The 15,513-nt window shown below is 39.5% G+C and overlaps 1 protein-coding gene across 1 annotated transcript in view; it reads right to left on the bottom strand.

Annotated features, from left to right (window-relative positions):
- CNTN5 (contactin 5) overlaps positions 1-15,513 on the bottom strand; it is a 237,301-nt gene that overhangs the window by 144,866 nt on the left and 76,922 nt on the right. The window contains exon 7 of the mRNA XM_029285383.1: positions 907-1,110. Coding sequence (XP_029141216.1) covers positions 907-1,110 — 204 coding nt within the window. The remainder of the gene's footprint in view (positions 1-906; positions 1,111-15,513) is intronic.

Genomic DNA, 15,513 nt, shown 5'->3' with positions numbered 1-15,513 from the left:
CAATATCTGAATCAAATTTTGGCTTTTGAATCTGGATTTATGTGCAGTCCAGCAATTTAATGCTTGTTTCGTAAGCATTAGTCATAAACTAGACCAGGGGTAGGCAACCTCGGCTCTTTTATGACTCATGGACTTCAACTCCCAGAATTCCTGAGTCAGCTATGAAGTCCATGAGTCATAAAAGAGCCGAGGTTGCCTACCCCTGAACTAGACCAAAGGCCAGTCTAGTCCAGCTTTCTGCAACACTCAGCATTCAGTATTCAACAAAAACTCACCCAAGGATATGAGTCTTTAACTCTTCCCTTAGTAACTGGTAATGAAAGATGCAACCATCAAAACTACCAGTTATTACTAATTTCCATGTGGTTTTCTACTTCCATTCTCAAAATCACCCAAGTAAGTAAAATTTTGCAATGCTACACCATTTTCCAATTTTGCTTAGAAATAATAGTCAAAATGATTTGCTTCTCATCCGAGAAGTTTGTTCAGTTTTAAGTGACTGGTGGGGAATGGAAGAATTTTATATTTTTTGCAGTTATCTGGTCATAGTACTCTGAGAGCCATTGAGGCCACTTGGGGGTTTATCTGTATCCCCAGAGTCACCTGAATTAGAGGGCAAATGGGTTTGGAACCTTTCTGGGTCTGCTGACTGTGTTTGAAACAGGAAATAGGTGTTGTTGTATCCCTCCCCATGTGTTAAGGGAGGACTATTCAATTTTAAAATAGATGGCCTCTTTGACTCCTCTTTCAAAGGAAAAAAAACCAAGAAAGTCCAGTTCCTTTTTAGTCCTTTAGGACAACCATGAACTGGATGATTGAGAATCTCCATAGACAACAGTCCTTATACTTCTACACAGCTTTTCCCCCACTCCAGTATATTTCAGTTTTGAGAAACAGCTAACTTACCATCAGTTCGAAGTGTTAATGGGGTTGGAGGACTAAGCACCCTGGCATTTGTCACTGTGTTCTTCACAAGGCAGATATAACTCCCAACATCTGATGGTTGCACCTTGGATATATAGAGGTTGCCTGTTTCCTGGGAGATGAAACGCCTGCTATCTTCTGCCACAAAGGAGGGGAATGCATTAAATACCCAGCTATAGATGATCTCTGTAAAATAAAGAGGCAGATACTTTGAATCTCTTGTGGCAAGACCACTCCAATCAAGAAAGCAAATTACATACATTTGAAAAAAGGGAACATATCTAATTTCAGTACTTTTCTCCGTGGAGCAAGACAGATATTCAATAATTATGGGAAAGGTTTTTTTTACAAAGACATTTGTTTATTTATCATTATTATTTCTAATGAATTTGGAAAATATGCATGCTTAGCTATGGATAAATATTTTCAGAACATGTAGATATAAAGGATTTTTACACCGAATAAGATCTCCATTTGATTCCAGTGTTCTGCAATCTGACTAACTCCTGGTGTGAGGAATCAAAATTCAATGATTAAAGATTAGTTATGGAGAAATTTATTACTAATCACTGAGCTAGGCTGAACAGGAAGCAAATAAAATATGCCAAATGCTTAAGAGGGAATTAGTATTAACATTGCATGGACTTTTTCTGAACAGCACTTGGAAGTATATTATACCGTATGTTAAATGCCATATGAAACCACCGTATTTAATTTTACTTCCAGGAGATGACAGAAAAGCAAAACACATCTCATATTTCCAGAACTGAAAGAAGGACTGAGCAATTTGCAGTCCTCTGGACCCGTGAGATTATGTTATCAAGCTTGAATGGTGTCATTTTTCTCTCCCATCCTTATTCAGTCCGAAAAATTAAGGCTAGGAATAAAAATGTGAGGCCTCTAAGAGGCAATTCCTCTATTCTTATTACCACCTGATATTGTTCTAAAATATTATTTTGGAAATTCAGCCATTTTGCCATCAAAATCTGGCAGTAGGATTTTGGAGAGTCCTGCCAAAGGGATGGGTATGGAAGACATTTACCTCCCATTTATATCTTTAATACTCTTCCCCCAAATTAAGGCTAACTGGCCTCAAAAGTTTCTCCTTCTATCACTGCAGCTACATTCAGCCCATCAGAAGGTCAGGAGGCCAAAGTAATAATATACCTTTTACTTCCAACACTCAGAAAATGGGAATAAAGCAGATGACCATGCACATTTACTCTTCAACTTGATTCTTGACAATGGTTCATTCAGTTAATTCAGCTTTCTGACTGTGCACGATAGTTAACTAGGTACAGCTAAGTTTGCCCAACAAACTGGGCCAAAATAGGTGATCAGAGAGTCATGTGAACAAAGATATAACTAATAAAAGCAGAGGAAAGTAGTGCTGTTGTTTGGAATAAGTAGCCTAAGCAGTGTTTCTCAACCTCAGCAAGTTTAAGATGGGTGAACTTCAACTCCCAGAATTCCAGAAAAGCTGGCTAGGGAATTCTGGGAGTTGAAGTCTGCCCATCTTAAACTTGCTGATGTTGAGAAACATCAGAAAGGATGTCTAAAAAAAAACACCTCTCTGTCCATAGGAAACCATAACAACTCTCAGTGATAGCAAGATGAGGACAGGTGCCATGATGAGATCATACAAATATTACAATTATGTAGTAAGGCTATCACAACTTTTATGGGTCCATGGGATGTGATCTCTCTCTCCCCCCCCCTCTCTCTGTGTATGTTTCTCAGCACATTTCTCAGCACATTTAGTTTTAACTTTATTTTCTGTCAAACACAAAGCTGAGATTTATTTACAGCTAAATAAAACAAATTCCTTGTCCTGCAAGGTCCCATCTCTCTCTCTACCTTAACTAGAAGTTTGAACCTGGCTAAGCATTTTGTACAATTACCTATTGTATATATATGCAACTTTGAGAGTTGAGTAAAGGAGAGCTATTGATTGATTAATTATGTGCCATCAAATCATTGTTATCTCTCAGTGATCACACAGATAGATCTATGTTTCATTGTACTGGCTAGGTGACCTTCTATCTCTGGCATTTTTTTTTTCCAGATCTGATTTCTTTCTCTTTCTTTAACAATCCCTTCAGAGTCATCTGGGAGAGTTAGAATGGTTCTTTGTTGTCCTCTCCAATTTCTTTTTCCTTTTTTTCCTTTTTTGTAAATATTACCCGTGGTCTTCCCCAGCTTTTTCTTCATACCCATAAATTCAGCAGCTAACACTGCCTAGCATCCATTTTTACTTGATAGTCATTGTTATGTATTAAAGCAATTTCATAAGGTCTGTTATAAAAACGGTTAGCTAATTGTTTGGTTTGAATCCTCGACTGTCTGTATATACTGTAAGCCTTGTTTTGGGCGGGAATGTATACTTTGAAATCATTGGCTGCCGCCTAGTGGCGGTCCGTATAAATATGAGTCAAGCGGAGGTTAGAGCCGCTTCTGTGAGAACTAAATAAACAAGCTGTTACTTTCCTTCCTGTGTCTTCAATGCCTCGTGGATCCCAGTATACAACAGTCATCACTCTATTTCTCCTGTTCCATCTCCCAGAAGACTCTAACAGAATAATAGACTTGGAAGGGATCTGGGAGGTCTTCTAGTCCAACCCCCTGCTCAGGCAGGAAACTCTATACCATTTCAGACAAATGGCTGTCCAGTCTCTTCCTCTTCCATTCACAACTTCTGGAGGCAGGTTGTTCCACTGATTAATTGTTCTAACTGTCAGGAGGTTTCTCCTTAGTTCTGGGTTGCTTCTCTCCTTGATTAGTCTCCATCCATTGCTTCTTGTCCTGCCTTCCGGCGCTTTGGAAAATAGCTTCACTCCCTCTTCTTTGTGGCAGCCCCTGAGATACTGAAACACTGCTATCATGTCACCCCTAGCCCCTTCTTTTCATTAAACTAGACATATCCAATTCTTCCACTTTCTCCAGCTTTCTCCTCCTCCTTCTCAAAGGGAAAGAAATGAGAATTTATGCTCTCTCTCCTACATTCAGGGTGCTATGAGCTAAAAAGAACATGTATGGCTAACTGTGTACATATCAGGATGCTAGAAATCTGTAGGTGATTGTAGGCTGTTTCAGATATTATGAAGGAAATGATTGCATTTGTCACTGTAAATGTAGAAAAGGAATTTTTTATCATTTATGGTGGACATGTGATAAAGCAAAGACATATTGGAGTAGGATTCTTAAAGTGAACATAAAGATAAAAACCAGAGACTTTTCTTTTAGGCCTAATGGATAAAAACCTTGGGGGGGGGGAAATGGAATTTTGATGTTATACATGCTAACGGCAGCAAGAATACTTTATGCACAAAAATGGAAGGAGGACACTGTGATTCCCACAATGGACGAATGGCTGCAAAAGTTGATAGAGCTAGCAGAGATAGCTAAATTGACTACTTTGATTAAAGAAAAAAAACCCACAATTAATTTTGTTTCTACTTGGAAACTGCTTTTGGACTTTGTGCTAGAAGTAAAAAAAAATGAAACTTCGATTTTGGGTTTTGCTGATTGGATAGGTTTGGTGTTATAGAAATGGCTAGAATATACTATTATATAAAAGTAAAAAGTTGAGTTTTCATGTTGCATCAAAAGGAATTGGAAGTCAAAGCTTTTTTTTTCCTTTCCCCCCTCTACCCTACACTTTTCTCTCTTCCCCTTTTCCTTCCCTATTTTACCTTCATCTTTCTTTATATTTTTTGTATTTCATGCTTTGTTAAAATTAATAAAAATTTTGAATCACAAATGATGTCATAGATAACTGACAATCATACATTAAGTATTTCGTAATGGTTGTCATTTGTCATCACTAGGATTGCCCTCTCCCCCCCACACACCAGTCCACCCTTCATGTAAGTTAATATTCTCAATATTACTAGCAGCTCTTCAGGATTTGAAGCAGAGGACTTGTTTGGGATGACTATATATTTCACTGAGATCTAACATGTACCCTCATGCTGAACTAGAAGCCTTCTTCTCTCCATATTCTGCCTGCAATTCATCACAGCTACACTGGAAGAACAATCAAAAAGGAGAGAACTGGTAGAGGCTGTTAAAGACTGTCTTTTGCTAGAAGCAGTGGTTCTCAACCTGTGGGTCGGGACCCCATTTGGGGTCGATCAACCATTTCACGGGGGTTGCCAAGCAAGGCTGTCTGCCATTTTTTTTGTCCGCCATTTTTTTTGTCCACCATTTTTTCCCCTTTTCCGGCGGGTGCCTTACCTCCCTTGGGCTGGGCCAGCTGGTGGTCGGCCTGCTCCGTCTCTGCCGCTTGCCAGCTACGCCTCGGCCGGCGCAGGGGGCGGAATCACGCATGCGCGGCGCTCCTGGGCAGGGAAAGTCCTCGACTTACGACCGGTTGGGTAGTCCTCGACTTACGACCGGCTTAGTCTTCGACTTACGACTGGTTTAGTCTTCGACTTACGACCGGTTTAGTCCTCGACTTATGACCGGTTTAGTCTTCGACTTACGACCGGTTGGGGTCACGGCATTAAAAAGGTTGAGAACCACTGTGCTAGAGCTTTCATAAAGGCTTCCAATTCATGTTTATATTCATATTTTCCATTTCTATTATCTCAGCTTCTCCTCTTGATGTTTCCATGTTGCTGAACTTTTAACACCCAATAATAGCTCTCAGGCAGCCTCACTCCAGTTCCCTGACAGACTTGTCACTTCTGACTCTAAATATAGAAATGTCAAGGTTGGTTCTATAATAGAAAACCCACTGCTACTGTTCAAAAACACAAAATGTTTCACTTGTCCAGCCTTGGATGGAGACATTAATTATCTGTAATGGCCAGTAAGAATAACCTTGAGAAATAGGAGGAAGAGCTGCAACCAAGACAACGATCAGACAAGAGAAATCTGAATTGGGGGAGAAATGTAATTTGAGGAAGTGTTTCAGAGTTGACCCTCCCTAGATTTCTTAAAGATAAAAACAGGGAGGGGCAAGGCACATTCAGACTTACAGGATTCTGTTACAATAGCTTCATGGAGCATAAGCTTCTTTTCTTTTCATTTCAAGAAATACCCAGCTACTGTATATATATAGATTATACTTTGATAGCTATCTGCTAGATTTCTAATCTCAAAGAGTGTCAGTATATTTGCACAGATCAGACAAGGGTGTTCACCGAAAACCACACACCTATAGATATCAGAAAAGAATCTTTAAAGTGAAGCTTATTCTAGCATTCACCACAGTGTAATCAAAAATACAGGAGGGGAAAATCATGGGTAAAATTAATTGTAAATTGGCATCCTCATGGAATGCTATGATGAAGTCATTATCTGCCAGTTAACCCTGCTATTTACAACTTTTGGGTGTTGAAGTGATTAAGGCACCATGGTGACAGCAGAATTGGCATTTCATTTTATGAATAGCCTCTGAGCTCCTTAGGAATAAGTTTCAATTTTGAAATATCTTTGATGTGACTCCCCTCCCATAATAAATTCTCATCTTTCTCCTCCTTTTGATAACAAACAAATAAATTGAGAGATCCATTTTTATTCCTTGAAAACTGTTATTTAATCTCTTTTTCAGAGAAATCTTATAAGAAGCCATCAGATCATTTCCTAGGCTATACTATAATATCTGATGTAAGTTTGCCAGGTTATTCTCATGAAAATCTGATAAAAAGATGGATTATGAATTATGAAATACAAGGGGAGGAGGAGGAGGAGGAGGAGGAGGAGGAGGAGGAGGAGGAAATTGTTCTTCAAATGGTTAGGTTGAATCAATATATTTGAATGAGTCAGAGATGTCACATAATGTTTGTGTTAGCAAAATCTGTGTGATGTTAAAATTAAGATAAAACTGTATGTCTTGATTCTGAATTTATATTTGTTGCATGGCAATGACATGGAAATGCACACAAAATACACAAGTGGAGCTTACTGATAATTTAAAGATTCGAACTTCATAATTATTATACCAAATACAATCAATTCTTGAAGTTGATTTTGTCTAATATTGAAAGTATTTATTATTGACCATTGAGAAGAACTCAATGGATCAAGTTGTAGAACTGAAATAACAAAACATAAAATATAAACATATGAAACAATAGTTATCTCCAATCCCTGCAGGCATATCTTTGAAAATTCTGCATAATGTATTTGAAGTTACTTATTTCTTTGGAGATGGCATTCTATTCGAACATTCTTTGGATGATTATGGGTGTTTTTTCACACATGCATGCACATCACCACTTGATGTCATCCTTTGATAATCCAACACTGAAAGACAAGGATGTGAGAACTGAAAAAAAGCTTTGAGTGATATGAAAACTCTGTATGGTTTATGATCTATGATGTCTGTTCCATTCTATATGCAAACTATATTTTAGTTGATCTTATGTGAACAAGGAAATATTGACCAAGTCAGTCATCCATCACATATACATGAAGGAATTGTAAGTATTTGCCAAAATTCAAAATTCACTTCAGCCCAAAATCTATTTATCCAATTCAGCTTTCCTTAAGTATTTATGTTAAATAGCTATATGAAAAAAAATATCCTCTAATCATAATCAAATTATCATCAAATACTGAGAGGGCAATTTGGATTTTTCTCTCTGATACCCATAACCTAGTTAGTGAAAACTTCCTTTCTCCTCAGGCAGTGTGTAAGTAATCTTGATCTGCTACTTTAATAAGGTATTCCTTAATAGAAGAGAAGGTATTTAAGAAGGTATTTTAAGAAAATATTGTAATTTAAAGAGGTATTATTAAAAATTCAGATTGATGAATGGTATCATTTAATTCTTTCATTCAACATTATTTCTAAATTAAATGATAATTTCTGAATTTGTCTTTCATTAAAAAAAAGATGACTTAATTCTATCTGTAGACTGGTTTTATAAGGAAGGCAAATATCATCATTTTAAGCACCTTAATACTCCATAGGAAACAGAAGAAGTTCTGGTCACCTGAAAAACAGATCAGGAAATAAAAAATCAACCTGTGCCAGGCAGATGATGTGTTTGTCTTAGATTTACTACAGAATTCTGACTGAACTTAAACACCCAAGTTTTGGCCAAAGCAGTAGTGTTGTAGAACTTTCTGAAGTTCTACAGTAATGAAGTTCTGCAATTCTACAGTGATGAAAATTCAATCAAGGAACCACATCAAGGCTGCTTTAGGAAACAAGGAGTTCCTTACTTTGTAGAGAAAAGAGAGTGAGCAAATTACTCCAGTTTGCTCTGTTTTCAATCACCCCTCAGCATCCTCACAGTATGTGACAATTGAGTTGAAGTGGAGACTTTGAAGTGAGGAAAAGAGCCTTTTCTGGAATAAATCACAATGCTTCTTTGCCTCAACAACAACAAAAAATCATGCAGACTTCATAATAGGCACTTGCAAAATTCTTTGTTGAGGAGGCAAATCTAAGTTATCACCTACACATTTAGTGGTTAGAAGTACAGATAGTTCCCGACTCACAACCATTTGTTTAGTGATCATTTGAAGTTACAATGGCACTGAAAAAAGTGACAGTATCCATTTTCACACTTATGACTGTTGCAGCATCCCCCCAAAGTCATGTGAACAAACTTTGGCAACTAGCATGTATTTATGACAATTGCACTATTCTGGGGTCATGTGATCACCATTTGTAATTTTCCCAGCTGGCTTCTAACAAGCAAAGTCAATGGAGGAAGTCAGATTTGCTTAACAACTCCATGATTCACGTAACAGCTGCAGTGATTTACCTAAAGACTGTGGCAAAAAAGATCATAAAATGGGGCTGTCAAGCCTCTGTGGGCTTGACACTGATGGGAGGGGGAGGGGGGGCGAGGATGGCGCCTGGGGGCATCCGGATATGGCGGAGGAGGCCAGTGACAAGACCAACCACAACAGCCCTTCCCTCTCCCATTACCTGGACTATTGAAGGGCAGGGCGTGGCGGTGTGGCTGTCGGCTCCGTGGTCATCCCACTGAACAGCTGCCTGGCTCCATAGCCGGCCCGACGAGCAGCTGATTGGTGCAGGGAAGCTACACGGGGCTGAGAGCCTGCAGTGCATCCTGCCTGGCTTGCACACTGGATGCTGGTTAGGTGGGTAGGGGTGGGGGCCCGGTTGTGAAATGCATATGTAAGGCGCTGGGAGGCGATTGCTCCCAGTGCTAACTTTGTTTGTTGTTTCTGTGACTAAACACATGCCAGAATGTTCCATGATAAAAACCAGCCACCTGTGAACTCACCAACTTGTGTCTTGTTGGAGCCAGGGATATGGTAAGGACTTCTGACAGGGGCACAACTCACTTGTAGAGATATAGTGGCACAGTGTTTAGAATGTAGTTTTTCAGGCTAATCTGCATCCCCCCTGCCAGAAATTTGATCCTTACCAGCTCAAGGTTGACTCAGCCTTCCATAGTTTTGAGGCTGGTAAAATGAGGACCCAGATTGTTGGGGGCAATGTGCTGACTCTGTAAACAACTTAGAGAGGGCTGTAAAGCCCTGTGAAGCAGTATATAAGTGCTATTGCTATTAACAGCTGCTTTGCTTAGCAATGGAAATTTTGGGCTCAGTTGTGGTCATATCTATATGTTCACACAACAAGAGCAGTGGTCCAATGGACTTCCTTTCTGCTGGTATCAGAACTGGCTACAATGTCAAAGGCCTTTAGCTTTGTTTTGGAAGCATTGGAATATAAAGTTCTGCTGAAATTTAGAAAGTGATTGATCAGCTGTATAAGGTTCCTACTGGAAGGGAGAAATGTGCGTGAACCCTTGTCCCTCACCATGCCTCGAACTACAGTACAATAAATTAGAAACCCAGCTCTTTTTGATGCAAAAATGTAGATTATCTTTGTGAAAAACATTTATTTTTATGAGTCTGAAAAATGTCAGTATGCACTTCATATTGTAGGGAGACACCTACAGTAGAAGTAAAAGGATAACATTTTTTCTTATGCCCCATATATCCATACTCCCCCCTTCTGTGTACAGTAAATGGTATATTTTCACATACAGCTTATTATCAATATTCATTAATCCTCCATGCAAGTCTTTAATGAAAGCAATTTATTTGTTGCACTGGAATATTCCACGTAGGAGAAGATGATACCATCTATTTATTACCTAGAAATGAAATTGCTTCCTTTTGAGCTCTTCGTTGTTCTTGATCTATCACATACATACCTGCCTGAATAAACCCACAAACTGTGTCTTTGCCTTTATTCAAGTTTAATTACTGTGATAAATCTTTGGAATTTCTTTCTCTCTTGCTGCTTTGCACAAAGCTACCAAAGATGAGTTAAAGTGGTAGACTCGTGACAAAAGCTGATCCTGCACTTATAAACTGAATGGCTTTGTGACTATCACAGAATGCTAACCGAGTTCAAAGGAAGGTAAATATACAATCCATAAATCTAAGTTGGACACATTTCTGTCAGCCAGAAAGAGATTGAAAACAGGGTAGAACAAAATACTATCAACATCATGAGTTTTGGTATAAGATAAATATTTTAACAACAATGAATGCAATCCTAGATGCCCATATTTTGAAAAGCTTGGGCTCCATAGATGGGTAGCCAGGAACACATGGGTTCCAGTATCAACGTTTTTATGTAATGTGGTTGAAAGAACTGAATATGTTTAGCCTGGAGAGATAAAGTATAAGGGGACACCATGGAAAAGGCTGCTTTGAGAGCTACGGAGGATTCATGTACTGGAGATATTTATGTCACATTTCCCAGGTCTGGTTTCCTTGCCTCTCTAAATATATACCTCTCTAAGGTTTTTCCACTTCTCTTATGGATATCTCATGAAACATTAAAAATTAAGACTTCTGGAAACTGCTCAATGAAAAGTCCAAGAAAATATATGTAAGTAGCTTTTCATTTATGGAATAAGATTTACTCCTTGTCTCCTCTCCTTCTCAACATGCTCTAGGTATGCCTTCCCAGATCACTGGGGTAGAGGTTGAGGGGCAATGATTTGCAGAAGCAAGAGAAATTGCCAATTGCCCCAAACTTCTGACAGAAGTTGTTCTGATGGATTAAATCAGTGGTTCTCAACCTTTTTAATGCCGCGACCCCAACCGGTCGTAAGTCAAGGACTAAACCGGTCGTAAGTCAAGGACTAAACCGGTCGTAAGTCGAGGACTACCCAACCAGTCGTAGGTCGAGGACTTTCCCTGCCCGGGAGTGCCGCGCATGCGTGGTTCCGCCCCCTGCGCCAGCCGAGGCGTAGCTGGCAAGCGGCAGAGACAGAGCAGGCCGACCACCAGCTGGCCCAGCCCAAGGGAGGTAAGGCACCCACCGGAAAAGGGGGAAAAATGGCAGACAGCCTTGCTTGGCGACCCCCGTGAAATGGTCGATCGACCCCAAATGGGGTCCCGACCCACAGGTTGAGAACCACTGGATTAAATAAACAGTAAGTTGCAGTCTGGAATTTAGGAGAAAAAAATTCTGAAGGAGGGGAATCCTATTACCAGCAGTGCTCAAAATGATGTAACAAGAGCAATGATCTCAACCAAGCATAAGAACTAGAATTCTTTGTGGGGAGGAGCACCTATAGTTTGTATCAATGAGATAGTTTGAATCATTCTGTTGGCTGTGTCCATTATCTAGGTAACAAGTGCAGAAGCCTTTTCCAGCTATGGAAGTGCTGGAGGATGCCAACAATCGATGACAAAGGAAAACTGTGTTTAAGTGTTGGCAGATTATTCAGAAATTGAATTGAAAGAATGCTTCCTCAAAACATCATCGAAGTATTCCTTTGAAGCTTTGCACAGGCCTAACCTCTGATAGAACAACCCAAACAATTATTTCAGGTGCCTATCACCACCACCTAAACTTGAGCAATTCAGAAGTTCAATCTAAGATTAGCTTGCCGCCAGTAAAATGGACAATAATATGAATCTTTTTTCATGGGCATCCATGAAGCTTCCTGGTTTCATCCAAATGACAAAAAGTTGACACCCTCCTTATCCTCTTCTGAGGATAGAGCTGTAAAGAATATTGAGAAAATGTACATGAAGTATTATAAACTCTCCAGTGGAAAAAATAATAATACTGTGTGTGTTTTTAATATTGTTTCCCCCCCCCAGTGGTGTATCAATAGTTGTATGTTGCCACTGATAATAGCAAATGATCTCACATTTTTATAGTAAGCTGGATTTGAGCCACTCTATTTGTCACATCATTCCGACCTTCAACAAATGGTTGAATATGAAAACAAAGCTGCCCTCACTGAAGAATATTCTGCAGAGCATACAGAGTGGTTAACCAGATCAGCAAAAGACCAAATGGCAGCACTCAGATAAAAATACTGTGCTTGGTTAATATTAACCTTGACCCCTTGTGGGGCGTGTGTGTGTTAGTGTGATGTAAACTGTCAGCCGGCTAGCTAGCTGAATTACAGTAGTTTAATATGTAGTAATTCAGTAAGCAAGTTAAATATGATGTGAACATGTAAGCTATGAGAAAGCTGGACATTCAGTGTCTCAGGTGCCCCTTAACTACAGAACACTTCCAATTATGAAAAACTGGGGCCTAAAACTTGAGATATTTTTTAGGGAACTTTTTCTGAGTGGAGAGGTGTATGAGGCAATTAAAATAATTGGGAACATAGGCAGGAAAGTCAGACAACCCAATTTATCAAAAGTTAATCAGCTGCCTAATGATGCCAATATTTCTGTTTAGCCATGTGTTAGACTAATAAATCACTATCAGCATCACTCTTATCCAGTTATTATTCATACAGTTCCTTGCTGAGCAAAATCTGACATTCTCACTTGATCTTACATATACATAAAATGCAGCTGAGTCTCTGTTATCCTACATATCATGTGGGGCTACTGGGAAAACAGCAACCTGCTCCCATTTATCTTCCTCTTGTCAAATAATTGTTATTTAGTGATCATGCATAGCCATCTGTTGTCTTATTTTGAGTCCAGGACTGCATCCCCTGATTACAGTTCCTCTTCAAATTCTTAGCTATAGCAGCAAGTGCAATATTTGATGTTCACTTTCTAGGAATACACTTCAGCCAAAGAGACAATGCATCCCCACTGTTCCCTTTTAATTTACTTATTTGTTTCCATATAACATCCTGAGATATCTTAAATAATCTGCAAATATCCATATAGTATGCAATTTGTCTCTTCATGGGCAGTCTGATAAATTTCCCCAATTCTATTCAGTTTAATGATGCAGTGCTATAATCAAACCAGTGATACACTCACAAATATGGGATGTCAGTTTGCCAGGTATGCCAAGCAAAGGTGGAATCCCAGGAGTTGATAGCCAGGAATTCTGAATAGGAAACAATATTACTAATACTTGCAAGGTATTGCGGGCAGAAGAAATGGCCCTGAGGACAGGATGAAGAATGGCTACCAGGAAAATGGTCAGATAAAAGGTCCTGAATCAGAGGATAAGAATGTAATGTGTGATCAGTGGTGGGATTCAAATATGTGAACAACCGGTTCTCTGCATGGATGCTGCTTCCAGAAGTCCATTCTGGGCTGGGCAATAAAAAATTAGCTACCGGTTCTGTCGAAGTGGTGCAAACTGGCTGAATCCCACCATTGTGTGTAATGTAATGTGAGTAAGTACCTCTATTAAGTAAGCTCAACTCTAGTTCACATTTAGATAAAAGGACACCGAGAGAAAGCACATTCAGACGTGCAAGATTCTGTTACTATAGATTAACAATAACAATAATAGTGATCATTGGTCTCCTGGTCTGAAGGAAAGAAAACCTTTTGAAGGGCTGACACAAAGTCAAGGAATTCAAAAGATTTTTCAAGGTTGAAATTTCCCATCAGATTCTGCTACAGCAGGGGTGTCAAACTTGCAACATCACATGACCTATCGCAACGTATCGTGACTTTTTTTCCCATTGCTGGCAATGGGGCGGGCGCAGTTTCAGCATGACGCATCCGGCCTGTGGGCTGGCAGTTTGATACCCCTGTGCTAGAGCATTGACATCAGCAAAACAATAGATGGAGCATCATGTGTCAACATCACATGGATATTCCTATGGTAGGGGGCTTACATTGTGGCTCCATCTTGCTCATTTTGCTTCTCTACATGGGCTTTCTGCTGAAACTCTCCAATTACAAAAAAATGGGCATTCAGTCATCTGTGGTCTTTACTGAGGCGTTGGCTTCAATTGCTATTATAAGCTGTAAATGATAATCGATTTAGCCAGATGAGATATTTGTGTTCCCATCTAGAGTCATCAGAATGATTGATATGCTTATTTGCAAGAAAATTCCAAATGTGATGGGATACCTGCCAAAATCCTCATGCAATAGTGTAAGAACTTTGCTAACCTTGCAAGTGATTAGCTTGCTAATGAGCAGCTTAGAAATTAATATTCACAATGCTTGGAGATCTGAGGCTAGAAATAGACAAACTATCAGTACTGGAAGACTGTTAATTATCATATTGATGAGAGTAACTCATGTTGTCCAAAGGGAAAAATGGGAACATCTGAAAATAAATATACAGGAAAATATATTGAGGAACCCATTGTCTTTAGGGATTTTTTTCACTCTGATAATGTAATCTACAATCTTGAAATTATCTGGAAATCTTATCCGTATAGTAACCAAACCTAATCCTGCTTAGCTTTTAATTCTAGACAAGGTGAAGGATTAGATGTCCTTCTTAGTGGTTCTCTTGCTTTACTGAGTGATATTGCATACAGTCGAAGTGTAAAAAAAACAGAGATGATCTTTGAGAAAATAAGCAGTAAACTGCTGATAAAAACACTGGGAAGCTTTCAAGATTCTGCTCTCATTACCTATATTGCTAATTCTAGTATTACTTCTCACCCCAATGGGATTGGCCCATCCCACTCATGCTGGCAGAAGGGGCATGCCATGGTCCCTGTCAGTCAAGGAATTCTGGCTGGCTAGGTCCTGGAGAAGAGCCTTTTACCATGGTTCCTGCCCTCTGGAATATCATGCCCCTTGAGGTGAGATCTGCCCCACCCCCTTGGCCTTCCCCCAGGGCCTAAAAACCTGGCTCTGCCAATTGGCCTGGTGCCCCAATGGGGTGTTTCATATAGGAGGTAGTTAATTGATTAAGAGAAAATTCTCCTTGTATGTTGTGCCCTTCCTTAGCTATTTTAATGTTAATATTTATTGTCTCAATATTTTATATTGTGGTTTTTATCTTATTGTGAAAAATAAGCACAGAGATGCTTGACGGTGAGATGGGTGGCATATACAAATAAAGAAAAAAAAAACAAAAATAAAAAGTTAACTGGCAAAGTGGGATAAAAAAGCAAGAAAACAAGAGAGAAAAATAAAAGAGGTGGAGGCTAATCTGTATTATATAGTATGTAACAAAACATGCTGTATAGAACTTTCTAGCTACTGTAAACTGTCAGATTCAAAGAATCAGGACCACACATTAATCTCCCCTCTGCACCATGGACTCCCCACCTCGGACCTATGCATTCCAGGACGGTCCTGTTGGCTCTGCGCGACTCACCCCTCGCGCAGGCCTGGCCCACCAACATTTCCAGGGCCTACCTCGATGACGGGGTGTGGAACCCCGAGAGGTGGCATGCAGGGATTATCGATAAAAAATTGTTTAAATTGATGAAATTGAAAATG

The sequence above is a fragment of the Protobothrops mucrosquamatus genome, unplaced genomic scaffold (genome assembly GCF_001527695.2).
Source record: "Protobothrops mucrosquamatus isolate PMUCROS unplaced genomic scaffold, P.Mucros_1.0 scaffold1591, whole genome shotgun sequence".
Lineage (NCBI taxonomy): Eukaryota > Metazoa > Chordata > Lepidosauria > Squamata > Viperidae > Protobothrops > Protobothrops mucrosquamatus.
Note: the sequence above shows the minus strand (reverse complement) of the source record. Positions and strands in the feature narration are given on the sequence as shown.